This window comes from Terrapene carolina, unplaced genomic scaffold, assembly GCF_002925995.2.
Source record: "Terrapene carolina triunguis isolate 2854851 unplaced genomic scaffold, T_m_triunguis-2.0 Scaffold35098, whole genome shotgun sequence".
Classification (NCBI taxonomy): Eukaryota; Metazoa; Chordata; order Testudines; family Emydidae; genus Terrapene; species Terrapene triunguis.
Window position 1 is genome coordinate 15,697,247 of NW_020699449.1, and position 23,344 is coordinate 15,720,590.

A 23,344-nucleotide genomic window follows, 5' to 3' on the forward strand; every position below is an offset into this window, starting at 1 on the left:
CATTGCTCCATGCTGGGGCTCGCTTGGCGCCTGGAGGCATGGTCACCTGGAAAGATTCGCTGATAGCACTTCACGCCACGCCTGGCAAACAGGAAGGGGATTTTTAAAATTCCCGGGGAATGTAAAGGGTGGGTCACATGGTTGGTTACCTGAGGCCAGGGCAGTAGAGTTTGAACTGATAACCAGAGTGGCTAGAACAGGCATTGTGGGATACTGCCGAATAATTCTGGAGGCCATTCACAGCGCATTGGGCGGCCACACTGGCGCCGCAGCGGCAGCGCAATACTCGCTATTCCTCTCGGGGAGGTGGAGTACATGCAGCACTGCAACCATGGAGATACAGCACTGTAAATGCCTTGCCAGTGTGGACGGGGAGTGAGTTACAGCGCTGGGGGCGGCTTTACAGCGCTGTAACTCGCAAGTGTAGCCAAGGCCTAGGACAGAGGTCTCAAACACGCAGGCTGCATGCGGCCTGCGGAGTTATTTCCTGTGACCGCCAAGCTCCCCTCCCCCTGTCTCCCTCCTCCACCCCCCCAGCACGCCATGTCTCCACTCCTCTGCCTACCTCCAAGTGCTTCCCACTGCCAAACAGCTGTTTGGCAGCGCTTAGGGCTTTCCAAGAGGGAGTGGGGAGGAGCGGGGAGCTGCACGCTCAGGGGAGGAGGTGGAGAAGAGGCGGGGTCGGGGCGGGGATTTGGGGAAGGGGTTGGAATAGGAGCAGGGAAGGGGTGGGAAGAGGCGGGGCGGGGCCTCATGGAAGGGGTGGAGTGGGGGCGGGGCCGAGCTTTAACAGAAGTAATTCTAGAAGTCAGTGCATGTTTTGTCCTTTGAGTGAGGTGCATTACTGAGTGTTTATATTTTATTAAAACCCCTCAGAAATGACTTCGTCAAAAAAAAAAAAAGAACACTCATGGAAGAAAAGAGAGTTTTCCAAGACAAATGGAAGAATTTATATTTTTTCAGAGGTAAAAGATAAAATTCAATGCCTTATTTGTCAGCAAATGATTGCTGTTCCCACAGAGTATGACGTGCATCAGCACTACGATATGATGCACCGTGAACAATATGATGCATTCACCGGAAAAATCCGAGAGGAAGAAGTTCGGCAACTTAAAGCAGCATTTGCCAAGCAAAGAAATTTCTTTTCTGAGATTAACAAGTCTAGCGAAGATTCAGTAAGAGCAAGTTTTGTGATAAGCAAAATGATAGCTAAATCATCACGACCTTTTACAGAAGGCCTATTCGTAAAAGGATGTCTTGTGAAGGCCAGCAAAATTTTATGTCCTGATAGGAAGAAAGTTTTTGAAGGCATAAGCTTGTCTGCCAATACAGTTGCCTGCAGGATAACGGATTTAGTAGATAAATGTGCAAAAACAATTGATTCAAATGGCAAAAGACTTCTAAGCATTTTCAATTGCTCTTGATGAGAGTACAGTGTGACAGACCCAGACCAGTGGGGTACAGGAGTCTGGTAGAGGGCAAATATACTGGTCACTGGATGAGTAGTTTTCTGTTCCCTGAGTGACCAGAGCAGGGGCTGCACTAGAGTAATCAGGAACCTGCTAGAACCAGTTAAGGCAGGCAGGCTAATTAGGACACCTGGAGCCAATTAAGAAGAAGCTGCTAGAATCAATTAAGGCAGGCTAATCAGGGTACCTGGGTTTTAAAAAGGAGCTCATTACAGTTTGTGGTGCGAGTGTGAGGAGCTGGGAGCAAGAGGCGCGAGGAGCTGAGAGTGAGAGGGTGTGCTGCTGGAGGACTGAGGAGCACAAGCGTTATCAGACACCAGGAGGAAGGTCCTGTGGTGAGAATAAGGAAGGTGTTTGGAGGAGGCCATGGGGAAATAGCCCAGGGAGTTGTAGCTGTCATGCAGTTGTTACAGGAGGCACTATAGCAGCTGCAGTCCACAGGGCCCTGGGCTGGAACCCGGAGTAGAGGGCGGGCCCGGGTTCCCCCCAAACCTCCCAATTGACCTGGACTGTGGGTTCTTCCAGAGGGGAAGGTCTCTGGGCTGTTCCCCAACCCACATGGTGAATCTCTGAGGCAAGAAAATCCGCCACTAAGCGCAGGACCCACCAAGATAGAGGAGGTACTTTGTCACAACAGATGTATCAGATATCGCAGTGTTCATTAGAGGTGTGGACTGAAATTTGAATATAACTGAAGAATTGCTAGACTTAATGCCACTAAAGGGTACCACAACGGGACGTGACATATTTCAAGGACTGGAAGAGTGCATTGAAAAAGCTGCGCTGCCATGGAACAAACTCGTATCTTTGGCTATGGATGGTCCGTCATCAATGTGCTCCGAAAACATTGGTGTGGTTGGATTATTGAAGACCAAACTGAACAGCCTCAATATATCAGGAATTAGCTTCACCAGCATACATTGCATTTTGCACCAAGAAGCTCTATGTAGTAAAAGTCTACAAATGAAGGAAGTTATCGATGTAGTTGTTAAAACCGTTAATTTTATATATGCACGAGGGCTGAATCACAGACAGTTCACTTCTTTTCTAGCAAGTATGGACAGCGAATATGGGGAACTTCTGCATCACACTCAAGTTAGATGGCTGAATCGTGGAGATGTTTTGAAGCATTTTTTTGCACTTAGAGTGGAGACTGATTCCTTCATAAAAATGAAAAACAAGGAGGTTCCATCTGCAACCTTGCTTTTCTAGCAGATGTAACTGATCACCTGAATGCACTGAACTTGAAGCTTCAGGGTAGAAAACGGGTGATAACGCAGATGTATGACAGTGTTCAGTCATTCAAAGTCAAGCTTACTTTGTGGGGGAAACAGCTGACTGCTGGCAATTTGGTCCATTGCTCAACTCAGAATTCCTTAGGAATAGTTGAACCCAAATCCTTGAAAGAATATGTAGATATCATTTCTAACTTAGACAAACAGTTTGATGTGCGGTTTAAAGATTTCAATGCACTTGAACCATATTTTCAACTTTTTTCCACACCATTTACTGTGGAAATTGACAATGTTGCAGAGGAAATGCAGATGGAGTTAGTGGAGCTTCAGTGTGATACCATTTTGAAGCAGAAGTATACAGATGCTGGAATACCAGAATTCTACCGGTTTCTTTCACAAGAAAGACTTCCCATGTTATTCTCTGCTTCTGCAAGGGTAATGGCAATGTTTGGAAGTACATATATATGTGAACAGTTTTTCTCTTCCATGAAGATTAACAAATCTGTGTTAAGGCAAGGCTCACTGATGAACATTTGAAAGCAACACTGAGATTGGTTTCGTCTCAGGATATCAAACCTAATACTGATGCTCTGGTTGATGCAAAACGCTGCCAGCTAAGTGGCCAAAAATGAAATGACTGTCAAAATCAGCACTGACTTTTCGCATTACAGTTTTAAAAAAATTAATACATTGACTTTGAATAGCATACTATATTACTCTTCATTTTTGACTATACCTTTGTATTGTTGTATGAAAAGGCTTCAGTGATGCAGCCCTCGGGCCAATGTACCAGTCCTCATGTGGCCCCCGGGGTGATTTGAGTTTGAAATCCCTGCACTAGGGGCAGCAGCTGCAAGGCTGTTTGCATTTTTTTCCCCTTGTATTTTTCCCATTGCTATGCAGCTGAAGGGCCACTACTGTCAATATAATAATTCCAATTTACTGCCTGACCAAGCAGTTCCTCAGCCCTCTAGAGTATGTTATGAATTATATTAAAACTAACACAAAGCTAACTAAGTCCAGGAACAAATGAAGACAGTTATAAGACCTTGAAGAGTTGCTGCAGGAGGCGCAGCAATGCCACAGAGAGAGGGTTCGTTTTATGCTGCTGAGATGACAAGTACTAATAGCAGCTTACACCCACAATGGGAAAGCTGTAATATTTCTGATATGCTGGAGTCATTATCACCTGCACAAACACACTTGTAATCTATAATTGGGGTGAAGGACAAGAGGCAGGATAATAGGAGAAAAGATGGCTGTTCTGATTACAAGTGTATAGTGATGCACTTACATACCATATTCATTATACCTGACCTTATAAATGTTCCAGACTCTCTGGTTGGAATGAGAGATGAGAAATCAAAGGGTTCTAATTCTTTTCCTTAAGAGAACTGATCCATTCACCCTCCTTAGTGGAAAGGAGCAAACTTCCCGATAGGATTTTGTCAGATTTAACGCTTGGCGAATCACTTGCATGTTGCAAGTTAAAAATCGTGGCTGGCAAGCGTGGTGGCAGAGCAATGGTTACAAGCACAGCAAAGAGCTCAGCCTCCGGAGGGGAGGAAACCATTCTTCTGTTGAGCTCCAGAGAGCCAATCTTGCCACTCCCAAATTCCTCTTACTACAAGTGCATGCAGGATAAATCTTGGCCAGTGACCTCCTACAGGATTTGTTCAGAGCTGATACTATTCCCGAAAAACTGTCTTTCAACCTGCTAACTTTAAATAGTTTCCTCTGCATTTTGTTTTTGGCTGTTTACAACTAACCTCTGCTCACCACTGCATCCTCATATTCAATAGCTTTAGGACATTCTGTGAGTGCCTTCCTCACTGACACCTAGCAATCAGCAACAGCAATGGTGGTGGCTGCAATCTTTTTCATGGTTCAATGCCCAAAGTCCCTCTGCACCTTGAGCAATGCAGGAATGATGGTGATCCTGTGAAGGGGAATCTATTAGAGCAGGGGTGGCCAACCTGTAGCTCCAGAGCCACATGCGGCTCTTCAGAAGTTAATATGCAGCTCCTTGTATAGGCACCAACTCCGAGGCTGGAGCTACAAGCACCAACTTTCCAATGTGCCGGGGGGTGCTCACTGCTCAACCCCTGGCTCTGCCACAGGCCCTGCCCCCACTCCATCCCTTCCCGCTCCCTCCCCGGAGCCTGCAGTGCCCTCGCTCCTCCCCCATCCCCCCCAAAGCCTCCTGCACGCCATGAAACAGCTGATCGGGAGGTGCGGGGAGGGAAGGGGAGGCGCTGATTGGCGGGGCTGTTGGTGGGTGGGAGGTGCTAGGAGCCGGGGGGAGTTGATGCGGGGGCTGCTGGCGTATTACAGTGGCTCCTTGGCAATGTACATTGGTAAATTCTGGCTCCTTCTCAGGCTCAGGTTGGCCACCTCTGTATTAGAGACTTACTCTGCAGCGGCAGCCTGCTGCTAACTAACTGTCTGCTGCTTCAGTCACAAGAGTCAGCAGGTCCAATCCTGCTCCCATTGAAATCAAAGGCAAGGCTCTCATTTATTTCAATGGGAGTGTAAACGGGTCCACTGACTTTCCTGGGAGTAGCTAAAAAAAGATAAAGAAAAGAAACAGTATTTTTCAATTCACCTCACATAAGTCCACTTAGTCCTACTTCTTGTCCAGCTAACCTCTGAGACAAACAAGTTTGTTTATATTTACGGGGGATAATGCTGCCTACTTTTTATTTACAATGGCACCTGCAAGTGAGAACAGGTGTTCACATGGCGCTGTTGTAACCGGTGTTGCAAAGTATTTACATGCCAGATGTGCTAAACATTCATATGCTCTTTCATGCTCCGACTTGTAGGCGCTAAAGTTTTACATTGTTTTGGTTTTGAGTGCAGTTATGTAAAAAAAATAAACCTACATTTGTAAGTTGCACTTTCATGATAAAGAGATTTCACTACAGTACTTGTATGAGGTGAATTGAAAAATATTATTTTTTGTTTATCTTTTGTACAGTGCAAATATTTGTCATCAGAAATAATATAAAGTGAGCACTGTACACTTTGTATCCTGTGTTGTAACTGAAATCAGTATATTTGAAAATGTAGAAAAACATGCACAAATAAATGTAAATTCGTATTCTATTATTATTTAACAGTGCAATTAAAACTCTGATTAATTATGACTTTTTTTAATCTCATAATTGTGATTTTTTTTTTAATCGTTTGACAGCCCTAGTTTTTAGTGTTTCGATCTACAAGAATGTCTTTGTTTGGAAGAAGCCTTCCTAAGTGGTTGTGCAGGAAAGGCCACATACCCTACAGATGCCTCTTGCTTGCTGAGGGGCACAGAAGTGATCTGAAGTGTAAGTGTGCTGTCGAGCCCTACTGATACCAAATCAAGAGTCACCTGCCCAGTCCATAGGATTAACCCTTCCTGCCACCAGATGAATACAAGAACCTGGGACTCCCATTAGAAATAGATGTGGGCTGTCTGGACAAAGTTAACTTTCTCAGACAAAATTATTGTTTTCTAACAGACTTTGGGTAAAGATTTCCAAAGCACTTAAGTGACTTGGGAGCCAAAGTCCTATTTTCAATTGTGGCTTAGGCACCTGGGAGCCTATGTCAGACTGAAAGTCGATGAAATTTAGTCTCCATCATGCCTAAGTTACTTTCAAAAATGGGATTTAGGACTGGTGTGTACTCAAGAGTGTTTGCATGGCTCTAGCTCTGTTAGCTTAGAAACTGATAAAAGGGATACAACATGCTCAAAATGAACTGGAAAAGATGGAGAACAATATTACAGTAACCATAACTGTTACTTGTTACAACAGAAGGTAAATCATTTCCAGGAAGACGAGTAATTTTAATTAATTTATATTTATTCAGGCTGGGATTTTCATAGAAGCCTAAGACTTTGTCCACACTGCAGGTTACTTCGTTATAACTTCTATCGTTCAGGCAGGTGAATAATCCACACCCCTGAGCGACGTAAGTTACACTGACCTAAGCGCCAGTGTGGACAGCGCTATGTTGGCGGGAAAAGCTCTCCCGTCTCTCATGGAGGCAGGAGTTATTAAGCCAACGGGAGAATTCTCTCCTGTCGACTTAGAATGTCACCACCACAAGCTCTACAGAGGTGCAACTGCACGGACACCGATGTAGGTGCTGTAGTGTAGATGTAGCCTGAGAGAGTTGGGCTCAATTCCCAGTGACTTTCAGTCATCTTGGAAAAGCCTGGCCAAAGTGCTCAGATCCTCAGTTAGGAGGCGCTAAGTAAGTACTAAGTTTGGTATTATTAATGATTGATTTGAAAGAGGAATGAGCAGCCTAACAAGGACATTTTCCCTTTTACCGAATGTTAATGGATAACATGATCTAATGTATCAGATCTGAAACAATACTTGGTTGAACATATGTGGGTCCCAAAATCCAGTCCTAAGGATGAACATTTCCTGCTTCTCTAAGCGATAACTAACATACCATTCTTTATACGGGATCTCAAGTTGGCAAGGATTTGCCACTAACAACATGGCAGAGATGCAAGTTTCCATCTTACCCATAGTCATCAATCAGATGGGAGCCAAGCACCACGACATCAAGCTCAAAGAACTGTGGTTCCGCCTTAATGCCAAACATAATAGGAGCTAATTTTGAATAATCAGCTCGGTTGCAAGTAGCAACGCAAACCCGAAGTTTTCGGTTGTTCCCATTCTTCTCCATGATTTGTTTTTGTTTGGAAAGATTCTTGAAATACAGTTCCTGAAACAACAAAAAGCAAAGATTAATATTTTTCTGTACAGCCATAAAATTGCATGCTTAAATAATGAAAGACATGCGGCAGAATGCTATGCTAATTCCAGCGTGGAAATTTGGACAAGTGCTAACTGATCAAAAGATTACCATTTAGATAACAGGTACCTGGCTGGGAAAAACATGCTTTCAATTATAGGTATAATCTCAGATTGTGTGTGTGTGTGTTCACGCACGCGCATATGTGCTTTCACGAAGGAAACAGATGTCTAGTGATTAAAGCAAGGGGCTGAACGTCAGGACTCCTGGGTTCTATTCCTAGCTCTGACACAGACTTGCTATGTAACCTTGGGGAAGTCACGAAGGCCTACATTTTCCACTAATTTTGGATGCCCAGTTTGAGTGATGTAAAGTCTGATTTTCAGAGATGTGGCGCTATCCTGATTTAAAATGGGAGCTGTGGATGCTCAGTTCTGCTGAATATCAGGCCCAAAAAGTCTCAAGTTGGGCATTCAAAAATTGAGGCATCCAAAATTTGTGGACGCTTGTGAAAAATTTAGGTTTTAATACCTTTGAACCTTAGTTTACCTGACTTTAAAATGGAGATAATGATGCAAACACATTGTGAGATTCAATTGTAATTAAAAGCCTGCAAAATGCTTTGAAATGGTCAGATTAAGTGCAAAGTTAATATTATCTTCCTGGATGACAGTCATATCCCAAAACCCCATAATGGAAAGGACTGTTGGGAGATACCCAGGGCTACACTAACAAAGACACTGTGTGACCACCAGAAGAAAGTAGCTCCTAAAAATTAGGCATCAACTCCTTTATGAGCAGCACAGAAACACTATGTAAGTGAGGGGCTGCCACTAAACCAGGCTTATAACTATGACCCTGATTGTGATCACATTTGCATTGATGTAAGTTAGAAGTGATTCCACTGAAGTCAATGCAATTACACCAGTGTAAAACCAGCTTGCGGTCAGAATCAGGCTCTAAAACATCATGATTCTTATCAATCTTCAGCTACTACTAGATACTCAGTTCTCTCCTATTTCCCCTGACACACACGTGCAAGTACAGGACACAGTCCCCTAACTTTAATGTATATAATAAACTGGCATTACATCTGATCTTTTTTTTTTAAACAGATGTTCAAGCTTCACGAACAAGACAAAGTAAAAAGAATGATCGGATTATTCCTTATATTGGTGTAACGTTGTAATGGAGTATTTTATGAGTTTAAATGACAAGCTTCACAAAACAAGACAAATTTTGTACCACTAATTTTCCTACTCTGAACCTCCCCTTCACAACAGAAAAGGAAGATCAGTTAAGTGTCAGCTCACTGACTGGGGCTCAGTTCAGAGATCTTCATATATCAGAAATCTTCTGACCCTTATTCTAGCTCACATTTTAAATTTGCAGTAGAGGAGATAGCCTCAGAAAGTTTCCAGAATCTTTAACACCTGAACACACTGGCCAGGAATCATCCATGTAAGCAAAGGGGATGAAAACACAGTGAACTTCTGGACTGGGGAAAGGAAACACTTGCGGAACTGGATCTCCACAGTGGGCTTCCACAGATCCATGAGGGTGAGCAAAAGGTGACAGGCATCTTCCTCTCATTCTCCATTGGAGCTGCGCTGCTGTGGAGACCGGAGTGAACAGGAGTGGGCCAGAGGCTCCAAAGACAGTGTGGAACTCAGATCTTGGGGCTCTATTGGGTTTAGGGGCTGAACCTCCTTCTCATTCCATGGGAAAACCATCCACAGGAAACGCAGAGAGGGAAATCTGAGTTTCCATCTCACACACAACAGGCTGGTAGGATTTACCCAACACCCCTCACCTTGTTAGCAGGTGTTGAGCCTGCTGGGAAAGGGTTCAGTGTGTTAGTCAAATCCACTGAAGACTCTTGTTCCCCAATCTGGATATAAAGGAGGCAGGAGTGGCCTCTGGGGAGAGGTAAAGGCTGAGCAGTCCTGAGGCAGGAAAGCTTCAGTTAATGTCTGTAGAACAGGGCTGAGAAAGGTGCCAGCTCACAGTTTGGTGCAGAAGTGTTGACACAGAGGAGAAAAATAAAGGCATAACGCTAGAAGTCATGAAAGGAAAAATCTACCACAAGATGCTTGAATTCACATCACTGCACACAGTGTACCTGGCCACCTAGGTCATGAGTGCTATAAAGGAGTCAACTTGTAATAGGCATGTACATTTAATTAAATGCTTACCAAGGGCCTGAAAAGTTAATGAAGAGTTAAAGGGCTGTGGGATCAGGCCCTGAATGTTTTCTGCCCCCACCTACACACCATTAGTCTCTTGTTCTCAAAAGGTCACTTATCACTTCCAAACAGGTAAGCTACAGAACAAATATTGGGAAGTCTGTCATATTTACATTACATTAGAAGAGTGATCTCTTTTTGTCCTCAGAGTTTCACTGTGTGCACATTGCTCAATAAATCTCCTCCTCCCCAGAAACTCTTACATAGTTTCAATCTCTTGCTAACTAACAGCCAAATAAGAAAGTTATATCCTCCTACAGAAGTGACTCAGTTTTCGTGGCTTCATACTAACATATTAGGTAAATACTTCCTTCTATTATGCCTTCCTGAGTTGTCGCAGACCTCTTTTCCTCACTGCTCCATATCAAATCCCGCTTCTGTTAACTTGAGTCCTGAGAGCACTCAATCCTGAGAGTTCATGAACACTCACAGTATAACATCAAGCTAATTAGATCAGAACACTCATAGAAACTGAGTTCTTGCTGGTTTCATCACTAATGAAATTAAGATCAGCAGACTTGCTTCTAGCAAAGCCATGTCTTCATCTGAAGTTGCTGCCTTTTAAAGTTTATCTTCATTGACAGACAAGATGGCTTTTCCCAACCTTAGTTTGAGTCCCTACAGTTTCCTAAAATCCTGAATGAAGAGTTTAGATTTCAGTTACTGTGCAGAGGCTCTCTGTAAATGCAGTCAAATACTGTACTGCCAATGCATACCACTTGATAGGTCTACACTAAAGACCTCACAGCAGCACAGCTGTACCAATGCAGCTGCACCGCTGTAAGGTCTCTTGTGTAGCCGCTCAATACGGATAGGAGTAGGCTCTCCCCTCGACATAATTAAACCACCCCCAACGAGCAGCGGTAGCTTTGTCATTGGGAAATGCTCTGCCGCAGATATAGCGCTGACCACACCGGCGCTTCTCTGGGTGTAACTCAGTGGTTCTTAATCTGAGGTGCACGCACCCCCTGGGGGCGTGAGATGCCCTTTCTGGGGGTGCGAGACAGGCCAGATTTTTTTAGAAGGTAAATCATCGAAAACACAAATTAAGCACAGGCACGTAAGTACAACTACTTTGTTTCATCAAACCTATGTATTTATTATTATACGTTTTTTAACGATTACTGTAATATACAAACAAAAAAATTATTTTCACATTTTTAAGCTAATTGTAGTGAAATTATCTCGCTACAAAATACAGTGTACCACCACGTTGCGGGGTATTTCTTGATGCATGCACAGATGATGATGTGAAGCATATATATATATAGTTATGATATATCTAGGTTTAAAAACTGACCTACTTCAATGATTTTTGATAAGGGGTGCAAGAACATATTTTGAGAACCAAAGGGGTGCAGGCTGCAGTAAAGGTTAAGAACCACTGGTGTAACTCATGTCGCTCAGAAGGGTGTTTTTTCACACCTCTGAGCGACATAAATTATATCAACAAAAGTAGGAGGGCAGACATAGCCTCAGTTTCACTGTTTCCCATAAGAGTTCATTGGTCAGTTTACCCTGCTGTTTGTGTGGATATTACACACAGCAACAGAGGAGACATACTTTGTAGAAATAGAAAACTGTGGTTGTGAAAACACAAAAATAGGCAGGGGAAACTTGGTAACAGGTGCACCACCTGAAAGCTACTTTTAACACACTTCTTGAAACTGGATAGCTTTTAAAATGATAATGTCCTTTTGACAAGTTATGAAAATTAGGAACTCAAAATCTCCTACAACATTTCTCAGTGTTTCATTTTTGTGTAATAACATGTCAAACAAAAAGTTTCAGTTTTCCAGAATGATCTGGAAACAGACTGTTCAGCTTTAACTGAATCACATAAACAGAATATATTTTAAAAAACATTTTTGTTCCGTTTTGATAAATAGGTGAACAACTGGGCATGTACAGCTATACACGTATGCCAATTAACTTCCTTCTGTGGCTTCTCTCACACATACTACCCCTATGGTTGGGCCCTTTTAAGAGCCAGGCAGTGAGTTCCCGGGCAAGACAGAACCTTTAATCTCACGGCACCAGAGCAGGACTGATTTTACACTCACTTTTGAAAGACTGCTTCCTTCTGCCAAACCAAATATCTCTGCTATCTATCTGGGCACAAGCACCAGCCCTTCTCCAGGTCAGATTCCATAATTATGCAATGGCAGGAATTTCAGACCCCTCCAGAGCATTGCTTAGGGGCTGCATGTCAGTAGCACAAAGCACTACCCACAAGAGTTAAGAATGTTACCACCACTCCCTGATTAATTAAATGAAAGGCAATGGGATTCAAACTCTGACCCTCCATTTGGAAGCTTGGTGCAATAAGCTAGCGTTATGCAGTCCTTCAAAGTAGACTTTTACTATCCTTCTGAAATTCTTTAGAGTCTTAAGAATTAGATTTCTTCTTGCCCAATTTCAAGTGCAACTGGAAAAGTTTTCTGTGTTTACAAAGTTTGACCATTCAAAGACACATATGAAAAGCTATCACATGTAAACAAACATGAAGTAGAAAAATAAAAATGAACTGAGCAACTTTACAACACAGGCTGTCAGTGGTAGACATTATATCATTTACTTGGCAATAAAGTCAGTTCCTTTTATTAAAAGGGTAATGGAAAATGCTAGAACACACCAGGCTACCAAATCTAGGATTTATTTTTAAACCTATTCCTGTAAGTTTAAGCAAAACACAACAGGCCAGTTCAATTAGCTGACTTTTTTCAATATGTTTCTCAGAAACATTTCTCAAACTGGAATTTTATAGAGCACCTAGTTTCCCCTGAAAAACCACACGTGTGACACGTAGGGGCTCTGGCTATGCCAGCTGCAAGATACTATCAGTCAGTCAGGAACTAGTTTCCTTCAGGCGTTTCAGTGCTTTAAACTCAAGACTTCAAACTAGTTATGGGATAAGAGACCTGATCTGGTCAATTAAGCCCCAAAACAGGAGCTCTACTTCCCCTCGTGTCAGAAAGGGGTTACCACTGCTACCCATGTAATTATGTCTCCAGCATGACAAATCTATTTTCTCTTTTATACAATTAGAAACCTTACCTTTCGCTTTCCTTTACGCAAACTGCAGTGAAGGTAAAAAGGATTAAATATTAATATATATGAAAAAAGAAGCTATGCTATCTTCCATTGGCTAACTCCACCAACTTTTCACTTCCTCTACACAAACTGCAGTGAAGGTAAAAGAGGATTAAATATTAATGTATAAGAAGTAGCTCTCCTATCTACCACTGGCTAATTCCAACCCCTGCTCTTTTTTTTTTTTTTTTTTTTTTAAAGAATCTGTAAATCATGTTTAACTCCTGAATCACTGCACAGACTGGTTTCTAACTCCTCAGGTAAAACAGCATAATACCTAACAAAACAAAGAGCTAACCTCCAGTACTCTGTGGGTCAAGTTATGTCAAGGGTACAATACACCTCATTACATTACAATGGATTGTCTTTAATGTCTCATCTAATGGGCATCCTGCACCAGATTTAATCTCCTGGGTTGTTTTGTTTTTAACCTTTATACATTCCCTCTACAATCGAGGTTTGTGCGAAGGTTAATATTGAGATTACTGCTGGAGCTATATTCTGAACAAGCAGATAATAGCCCTAGCCAGACTGCATGAGTCAAGAGTAAGTCAGATGAGCCCAAGTGGAGGGGATGGGAAAGTTTGCCCCAAGTTTTGAGCAAGCAAAGCAATACTAAAAAGGACCACTTACAGTCACAGACATTTCCACTATTTCTAAAGCAGCAGTAGCCTATTATCTTCTCAGCTGGACATTAATTCTACCTTCTACAGCTGATTAGTTGAGTTTAGTAATCCTACTACTCAGAGGACTCATCACTAACAGCAAGGCTTCTCCCCTAGCCCTGTCACCTGCTCCAGAGACCCCTTCCCGCCTCCTATTTCATGACCTCACTCTTAACCCCTCCTTAGCCTCGCTACTCCCTCTGGTTCTCTCCTCTCAGAATACAAGTATGGTCTGGTCTTCCCAAAGGCCCCATGTACCTGTAGCAAACTCAATTTAAGTTCTGCAGCTGACTGCAAAGTTTGTGGCAACTTCATTATTAAATATTCCCCTTTTTAAAACAGGAAGGAAATATAAATATGAACAGACACAGCAAAGTAGTCCCTTTTATAAACCTTGATACTAAATTCAATTTAGTTTATGCCATCCCCACATTTTCAATGTGCTGCAGATATTTCTACTGACAATACTTAATTCCATTGTAGAAGTTGTCAAGGGAGAATGAATAAGAAATAGCCGGGGCTTTTAGCAACTGTAGAGTTGAAGAAGGCGGTCTGGGATTGCGATAAGCACACCAACTAGATCTTTGTGCAAAAATGATCAGCAATGAAATAGTGCTAACACTAAATTGTCATTAGGTTTCCTATGAAACGCTGCTCCACTGAGAGGAATCGAGCAGTCCGTAACTCTCAGATAACGTTTCAGGCTATCTGCATACTTAGAAAGACAACGCTCTATTGGTTTAACCTTGAAAACATGACCCAAGTATATCTTTGTAAATATGAGGAAAGGAACATTTCATTTAAATAAAAGTTAAGATTCAGGACCACAATGCTATCGCAAGGTGCAGATTCCACAGCAAATCCTGCAATTTGGGAATTTACAGGGACCAGGAGCATTCTCATCCTCAAAAAGGCTCTCTCATTGACTCCAACTACTGCCTTATCTCCCTTCAAATCCAAACTCATGGACCCCCCCCCACACACACACACACTCTCCCCCCATCTACAACTTTTGCCTTAAATCTCTCTCCTTCAACTCCATCCTGGATCCTTTCCAGTCTGCTTTCCATCTTTTCCAAATCTGAAATCACTATCATCAATACCACCAATAACCTCTTTTGGACCAAGTCTCAGGGCCATTACTCCATTCTCATATACCTTGCCCTCTCTGCTTCTTGTTTTCATGGTGAGCAATCAGAAGCACTCATCAGGGCTCCTGCTTCAGCAGCAAGAAGATAGCCTTAGGGAATTTTCTAGTTATTTGTGTTAGGGTAGAACCTGGGAACCGCAATCAATGATATGATCCCCTCAGGCACAGTACAGAGAAGTAACAAAGATAATCCCTACTCTTAAGAGCTTGATGCAACCTAACTAGCATTGTTCTGAAAGCCAGCAGGGTACCTGTTTTAACTATACTGTGACAGCAGAGCTGTGATGGGACCTCCCACACTACTAAGGGTATGTCTACAGGACGAAATTAGGTCGATTTTATAGAAGTCGATTTTTAGAAATTGATTTTATAGTCGATTGTGTATGTCCCCACTAAGCGCACTAAGTCGGCAAAGTGCATCCTCACTACCGTGGCTAGCATTGACTCACAGAGTGGTGCATTGTGGGAAGCTATCCCACAGTTCCCGCAGTCTCCGCTGCCCATTGGAATTCTGGGTTAAGCTCCCAATGCCTGATGGGGCAAAAACATTGTCATGGGTGGTTTGGGGTACATGTCGTCAACCTCCCCTCCCTCCCTCCTTCCGTGAATGCAACTGCAGACAATCATTTCGCGCCTTTTTTCCTGGGTTACCCGTGCAGACGCCATAGCATGGCAAGCATGGAGCCCGCTCAGCTCACTGCTGCTGCTGCAAGCATTGTAAACACCTCACGCATTATACTGTAGTATGTGCAGAACCTGGCTAAGAGATGGCAGCACAAGGACAATTGTGAGGAGAACATGGACACAGATGTTCCTGAAAGCACAGGCGGTAGGAATTGAGACATCATGGCAGCAGTGGGGCTGGTTGATACAGTGGAACGCCGATTCTGGGCCTAGCAAACAAGCACAGACTGGTGGGACCATAGTGTTGCAGGTATGGGATGATTCCCAGTGGCTGTGAAACTTTCGCATGTGTAAGACCACTTTCCTGGAACTCTGCGAGTTGCTTTCTCCCGCCCTGAAGCGCAGGAATACCAAGATGAGAGCTGCCCTGACAGTTGAGAAGCGAATGGCAATAGCCCTGTGGAAGCTTGCAACGCCTGACTGTTACCGGTCAGTCGGGAATCAATTTGGAGTGGGCAAATCTATCGTGGGGACTGCTGTGATTCAAGTAGCCAATGCAATCACTGACGTTCTGCTATCAAGGGTAGTGACTCTGGGAAATGTGCAGGTCATAGTGGATGGCTTTGCTGCAATGGGATTCCCTAACTGTGGTGGGGCGATAAACAGAATGCATATCCCTATCTTGGCACCAGACCACCTTGCCAACCAGTACATAAACCGGAAGGGGTACTTCTAAATGATGCTGCAAGCACTGGTGGATCACAAGGGACGTTTCACCAACATCAACGTGGGATGGTCAGGAAAGGTGCATGATGCTTGCATCTTTAGGAACTCCGGGCTGTTTGAGCAGCTGCAAGAAGGGATTTACTTCCTAGACCAGAAAATTACTGTTGGGGATGCTGAAATGCCAATAGTTATCCTTGGGGACCCAGCCTACCCCTTGCTCCCATGGCTCATGAAGCCATACACAGGCAGCCTGGACAGTAGTCAGGAGCAGTTCAACTATAGGCTGAGCAAGTGCAGAATGGTGGTAGAATGCGCCTTTGGATGTTTAAAAGCTCGCTGGCACTGTTTGCTGACTAGGTTAGACCTCAGCGCAACCAATATTCCCATTTTTATTACTGCTTGCTGTGTGCTCCATAATATCTGTGAGAGTAAGGGGGAAGACGTTTATGGCGGGGTGGGAGGTTGAGGCAAATTGTCTGGCTGCCAATTTTGAACAGCCAGACACCAGGGCGATTAGAAGAGCACAGGTAGGCGCGCTGCGCATCAGAGAGGCTTTGAAAACCAGTTTCATGACGGGCCAAGCTCCGGTGTGACAATTGTGTGTGTTTCTCCTTGACGCAAACCCGCCCCCTTTGTTGATTTTAATTTCCTGTAAGCCAACCACCCTCCCACCTTCGATCACAGCTGGCAAAGGAAATAAAGTCACTATTGTTTTGAAACCATGCATTCTTTCTTAATTAAAAAAAAAGGGAGATAACTGATAAGGTAGCCCAGGTGGGGTAGGGTGGGATGGGGGAGGAGGGGAGGAGGGAAGGACAAGACCACAATGCTTATTGTAGCCACACTACAAATCAAAACTGTTTGAATGACAGCCTTCTGTTGCTTGGGCCATCCTCTGGAGTGGAGTGGCTGGGTGCCTGGAGCCTCCCCCTCCACATTCTTGGGCGTCTGGGTGAGGAGGATATGGAACTTGGGGAGGAGGGCAGGCAGTTGCACAGTGGATGCAGCGGCGGTCTGTGCTCTTGTTGGCTTTCCTGCAGCTTCACCAGATGCCTGAGCATGTCTGTTTGCTCTTCCATTAGCCTCAGCATTGCATCCTGCCTCTTCTCATCGCGCTCACTTAATGCTTTCCTGGACTCTGCCACTGAATGCCTCCATGCATTCAGCTGTGACCTATCAGTGCGGGAGGATTGCATGAGCTCGGAAAACATGTCATCGCAAGTGCGTTTTTTTCGCCTTCTAGTCTGCGATAACCTCAGGGACGGAGATGATAGGGGGAGCATAGAAACATTTGCACCTGCAGGGGGATAAAAAGGGAGAGTAAAATTGAAGATGATACATTTCTGAGAACAAAAGGGAGACTCTTTCACAGTGAATCAAGCAATTCACAGCAGACAGCACATGTGCTTTAGGTACAAGGTCGCATTTTGCCTTTTATATTAAGCACCTTGCCGGTATGGTGACACATCACACACGGCTGGGCAACAGAATTCGGTTTCCAGGCAGCCATGGTAAGCTAAAGGGTACTCGGGTTTGGTTTCTAATGCCTTCATAACATGTGGGAATGCTTTCAAACTGCAGCACCCGCCTTTCCCATAGCAAGCAATGCCAGCTGGGTTTGCCATTTAAAAGGAGGGGCTGCGGTTTTCGGGTGGATGTGCAGCACACACCTCCTCCTACCCCTCCGTGTGGCTATTTGGGATGATCCCTTCACCCCTCTCCCCACCGCGTGGCTATTCTCAGGGATGATCCCTTTTAGCCAAGCACAAACAGCCCAGCATGAACGGGGTTCTTTTACTGTTCCCTTACAAAAATTCCCCTATTTCAACCAGGTGACCATGAATGAGATCACTCTCCTGAAGCTGACGCAGAAAGATATAGACCTAATGTTGCTTGAATGCGACCAAATCCCAGGACCATTCGCTGCCATGCTTTGTGCTACAATGATTCCAGACTACTTGCTACTGGCTTGGCACGGTAAAGTGTCCTACCGTGGAGGACGAAATAAGGCAGCCCTCCCCAGAAACCTTCTGCAAAGTCTTTCAGAGTACCTCCAGGAGAGCTTCATGGAGATGTCCCTGGAGGATTCCCACTCCATCCCCAGACACGTTAACAGACTTTTCCAGTAGCTGTACTGGCCGCGAATGCATCCCAAGTCTTCAGGGAAAATCAAACATTAAACACTATTGCTTTTAAACCCTGTACGTAGTTACAAATGTGCACTCACCATAGGTGCCTTCTCCGCCTTCAGGGATCCCGCCTTGGGAGGGTATTGGCTCCAGGGTGATGAAAAGATCCTGGCTGCTGGGGAGAACGGATTCACCGCTTGCCTGCTGTGCATTCTCCTCCTCCTCCTCTTCCTCATCCACAAAATCCTCCTCTGTGTTGCGTGAGACTCCCCCCTTGCAGGTGTCCACAGTCAGTGGTGGGGTAGTGGTAGCGTCCCCCTCTAGAATGCCATGCAGCTGATCATAGAAGTGGCACATATGGGGCTCTGCCCCAGAGCAACCGTTTGCCTCCTTTGTCTTTTGGTAGACTTGCCTGAGCATCTTGACTTTCATGCGGCACCGCTGTGTGTCCCTGTTGTAGCCTCTGTCCATCATGCCCTGTGCGATTTTGGCATATATATTAGCATTTCTTCTTTTTGATCAGTGTTCTGCCTGCACATATTCTTCTCCCCATACAGCAATCAGATCCAGTGTCTCCCGTTCGTTCCATGCTGGAGCTAGTTTGTGATTCTGGGGGGACTGCATGGTCATGGTCACCTGTGCTGCTGAGCTCGCCACGCTGACCAAACAGGAAATGAAATTCAAAAGTTCCCGGGGCTTTTCCTGTGTACCTGGCTAGTGCATCAGAGTTGAAAGTGCTGTCCAGAGCGGTCACATTGGAGCACTCTGGGATAGCTCCCGGAGGCCAATAACGTCAATTTGTGCCCGCACTACCCCAAATTCGACCCAACAAGGTCGATTTTAGCGCTACTCCCCTTGCCGCGGAGTACAGAAGTCGATTTTAGGTCGACAGAACGAGGTTACTTTAAAAATGACCTAACACGGCTAAATTCGACCTAACCCTGTAGTGTAGACCAGGGCTAAGGCTGTGGACTGCAGACAAAAAATAGCCATTGGCCACAATGTGTATCAAGGACATGAGTGAGATGATTTAGTAATGGTTGGAAAATATCCTTAGGCTCTTAGCCCAACTTTTACAAATGCAGAAAGGATAAACCAAGCCTAAAAGCTCTATATAAACTTTGTCTTGACAAGGAAAAATGGTCTTGCTTAAACTGGGTTTAAACATACATGCTTGCTAAATCCAATTTAAACCCAGCCTTTTACCTAGTGTAGATGAATGGTAATACCTTTAGTTCAATTTTAGCTGGATGTGTCAAGTTTAAGTAAAAGGCTTGGTTTCAAATTCTTTCCTCTTGGCGAAGAACAAAATGTTGTGCTACATCACACAATGAAGCACCATCCTTTCCCCCCCCCCTTCCACATTTTAAATGCAAGACCTCACACAAATAGGGCTCTCCTAACACTGAAACAATATTCAAGGAAGCTCACTAATGCACATAATTTATATTTGGCAGAAGAAAAAAAGCAGTTTCTCCCAACCCCTCCGCAAACATTTAATAGCAAAGCTGTAATGAGTTGCTACGATGCAAATGACCTTTTCTAAAAAAAGTAAAGAACAATTAAGTGTCATTAATAACTAAAACTCAATTAGTCGTCAAAATAAGGGAACAAAGAACATTTGGCAATTCATTAGACAATCATTTTCATTGTGTTCATTCATTTAGGGCCTGATCCTGCAAACAGTACTGATGCTTTCTACTCCTAGCACTGCTTAGTGCAGTACAACAGTGGGATTACTTACTGCAGTAAGCAGTACTTCTGGTAGTTCAATGTTTGCAGGTACAGGCTCTTATTTACTAATTCACAAAATTCAGCAACTTTCCAAGGATTTCCCCCTATCATTAGTGAAGTTTTCCTGTGTATAGTGAACAAAAATGCCTTAGTATGACATATGTAATGCTAAAGCAATTACAGCTCCATCCTGCAGAAAAGTCAGTGGGACAAAATATGTGATTAAGAGCCACAGATGTGGCCTGTATGACTGAAAAAAACCCAAACAGAACTCCAGTGCTTTGTTTTGTCAGGGCAATAAACACTAATAAATAAAATAAATTCCTAACCAAGTTCAGAACTGTATTAAATGGCACCACAGTCATATTCTTTCAATTTGGATTGAGACACCACTGTTACACCCAATCACCATTTAAAAAGGAATCAAATATTAATTCATGACTATTTTAGAAATTTAATAGCTTAGGTTCCAATCCTTCAGAGAGACTGTCATTTTCTCCAACTGCAAAGTTCTGTATCTTTCCTATCGATACTATGTCTCAGTGAAAGTAAAAACGTAGTCTTGGATTTAATTTCCTTTAACAGTTATGCCTTTTTTAAAGGTATAACATGTTTGAGAACTTCTTCTTTCCTTGAGGATGTGGAGGGAGGACCCTGCAACAATTCTAGCAACATTGTTCTGTTGCCAAGGTCATACAGCACATAGTCCTATATTGCTAAATGAAATCTATAAGGACTAATTCTTCCTCCTCCTATATGCTTAGTAGATGTATAATAAATTAACTTGATTCATATATCACTGTTACAACAGAACTACTGCCTTCTTGGGGTTTTTTTTTTGTTTTTTTTTTAACAGCTCATTATAAACTTTTTTCTAAGGACAACATCCCTTCATCTATGAAAAACGGAGGTCATAGTTAAAAATAAGAACATGCTCAAAATCTGCAAGCAATTTTTATGACACCGCTTTAGTCATTACAAGATTGTCTCTGATATTGTCTAACTCAGTGGTTCTCAAACAGGGCTCTGGGGGCCCCCTAGGTGGCCTCAAGCAGGTTTCAGGGGGTCCTCCAAGCAGGGCCTGCATTAGACTCCCTGGGGCCCAGGGCAGAAAGCCACATGGGGCTGAAGCCCAGGTCCCTGAGCCCTGCCACCCGGGGATAAAGCTGAAGCCTGACCAATGTAGTTTCATGGGGGCCCCTGTGGCATGGGGCCCCAGGCAATTGCCCTGCTTGCTACCCCTTCATGCCGGCCCTGGCTTTTATATGCAGAAAATCAGTTATTGTGGCATAGGCATGGAGTTTTTATAGCATGTTTGGGGGGGCCTCAGAAAGAATAAGGTTGAGAACCTCTGGTCTAACTAATAAATTACAAATACAGAGCCTTTCAAACAGTGATCTCACAGTGATTTATAAAAGTGAATATGTATTCCTCTATTTAGAGTTGGAGAAACTGAGGCACAAAGAAGTGAACTGACTTTTCCAAGGATACAGAGAGAAGGAGTGGCAAAGTCATAAACAGATCCCAGGTCTCCTTATTCCAAGTTATGTGTTCTAAACATCAGACGTCTCAACTCCCTTGAGACAGGATTTTTATCTGCTTATTTATGCAAAATAGGCTTAAAAAGTAATATTGGTTCAATTAAGTATTCTGTCTTTCCAGGCCCTTCTGGAAAAAACTCGTATTTTAATATCCTAAGGCCATTCAACTAAGATCCAGATAAGATCACCCACCCTAGATGAGGAAAGAATTTACCCTGAGGATGTCAGAAGTCAAAGAATCTCAAGACACACAATAATTACCAACCTACAGAAAATTAAGTAGACAGATTGCACATCTGCAGAGCAACACATTTTAAACTTAATGATCAGTTACTGCCTGCTATAGCAATGGCCTCTTACAAATAGTTTTGTAAAGTATCAGTGGAGATCAAAGGCAGATTGTTATGACACCTGCTCTGAAACAAAAGGAATTCATACTGTAGAAGAGCATTCCAGTTATATTTAGTGTTAATAAGTTTCAATCAACCCGCAGCAGCATTATTTTTAGTTTTGAGTTTAACCTCTGTAACATGTTTGGATTCAACAATGAAACAACAACAATTAGGACTGATCTGAACAGTTTTTTGTACTGATATAACTGTTTCAGTTAGGGGTATGATTATTTTTAACCCATATACTTGTATCAGTACAAACCCTCATGTGGGCAGTTATTGGTACAATGATACTAGGTGAGCTGCACCACTTCAGCTGTGTCAGTATAGTTAAAGCTTGTCTATACATAAGTGGTGGCCTTGTACTCAGATTCTGAGTTCTAAAGAAATAGAATCTTTCAATTGGATGACACATTGCAGGGAGCAATTTAAGAGCACAGACAGAATTTATTCTCCCTTATAGGCTCAAAAGAGATAAGAGTTGAGATCTGATTTGTGTGTATTTGAAGTTCTCTCAGGAAATTTCTACTGTGATGTAGCTAGCCAAGGTCAATACAATAACCCCTACCTGGATTTGACCTCACCTAGCTCCACCATGGTAAAAACTCCAGAACCTTGTCTCTATTAGGATTTTACAGCAAGATAACTAATGTGCCTTAGCTCTCTTTCTGTAAAAAACAAAACAAAACAAAAAAAAACCCACCTTTTTTGGCAGTGAAGATATAGGCAAAAACCTTTTTAGCTGTTTCCTCGCACTGTGCTCTGAAGCTGCTCTCCGTCCTACTATTAAAATGGAGCCACCTCTGCCAAGGAATGTAGACCTATCTTGGCAGGGGATGCATAGGTAAAAACCTGTAAAACTTTATACTTTACCTTACATACCTTTACTTTATGCATTAAGTGTCTATTCTGCAGTACTGAAATCAATGGGAAAACTGCCATTGAATTAAATAGGTCTTAAATGCTCAGTTCTGAAAATGCTCAATTCCACATAAGTCAAGTAGAGGGACACTCAGTGCCTTCAGTGTATAACACCTTTCATAATGAATTATTAACAGTGGAATGTAAGGCGTTGGCTTTGTGCTATGTAGTCTTCACCGGTTTGGGATCTTCATATCTGAATGACCACTTCTCGCTCCAGCCTGTGATCAATGGAGCCCTCTCTTTTAAATATTGGGGAGAGCTAGTCAGACAGCACTCATCATGAGAAATCAGCTCATCCCACCTTGACCGCAGCCAGTCTGGGCCTGTTGGCCTTCATAAGGAAGTGAAAGATACCCCCTTGTTAATATTTAACAAACAAATAAACGACAGCCCCTCTGTGCTTTATCCTGCATTGGGTTCGCTACCTCCTGGGAGAGACTCAGGTGGCTCTTTAGCCCAGGGAGAAAACAGGAGGGAAACGGGGCAAGTTTCATGCCCTATGGAATCACACGAGGGGGCTGGAAATAAGAATAGACAACCTGAAACTGGGCCCCCAGGAGAAACACCAGCCCCTACCCCCAAATCCTGAGTGTGGGGGGGTCCCTTTATCTCCCCCCCACACACTGAGAGCAGGGGCTGAGTCCCCTCCCCCTATCCT

The 23,344-nt window shown here is 43.5% G+C and overlaps 1 protein-coding gene across 5 annotated transcripts in view; it reads right to left on the reverse strand.

The window, feature by feature from the left end:
* The window catches only part of LOC112111179 (bifunctional UDP-N-acetylglucosamine 2-epimerase/N-acetylmannosamine kinase), a 74,359-nt gene that overhangs the window by 33,515 nt on the left and 17,500 nt on the right, over positions 1 to 23,344 (reverse strand). For 3 of the 5 annotated variants that reach the window (XM_029914346.1, XM_024206490.3, XM_026646462.2), the window contains exon 2: positions 7,230 to 7,432. In XM_029914346.1, the coding sequence (XP_029770206.1) occupies positions 7,230 to 7,432 (203 nt within the window). Of the gene's footprint in view, positions 1 to 7,229; positions 7,433 to 9,275; positions 9,375 to 12,765; positions 12,891 to 23,344 lie in introns of those variants that run through there. The other 2 variants (XM_024206489.3, XM_024206491.3) reach the window with 2 other exon arrangements.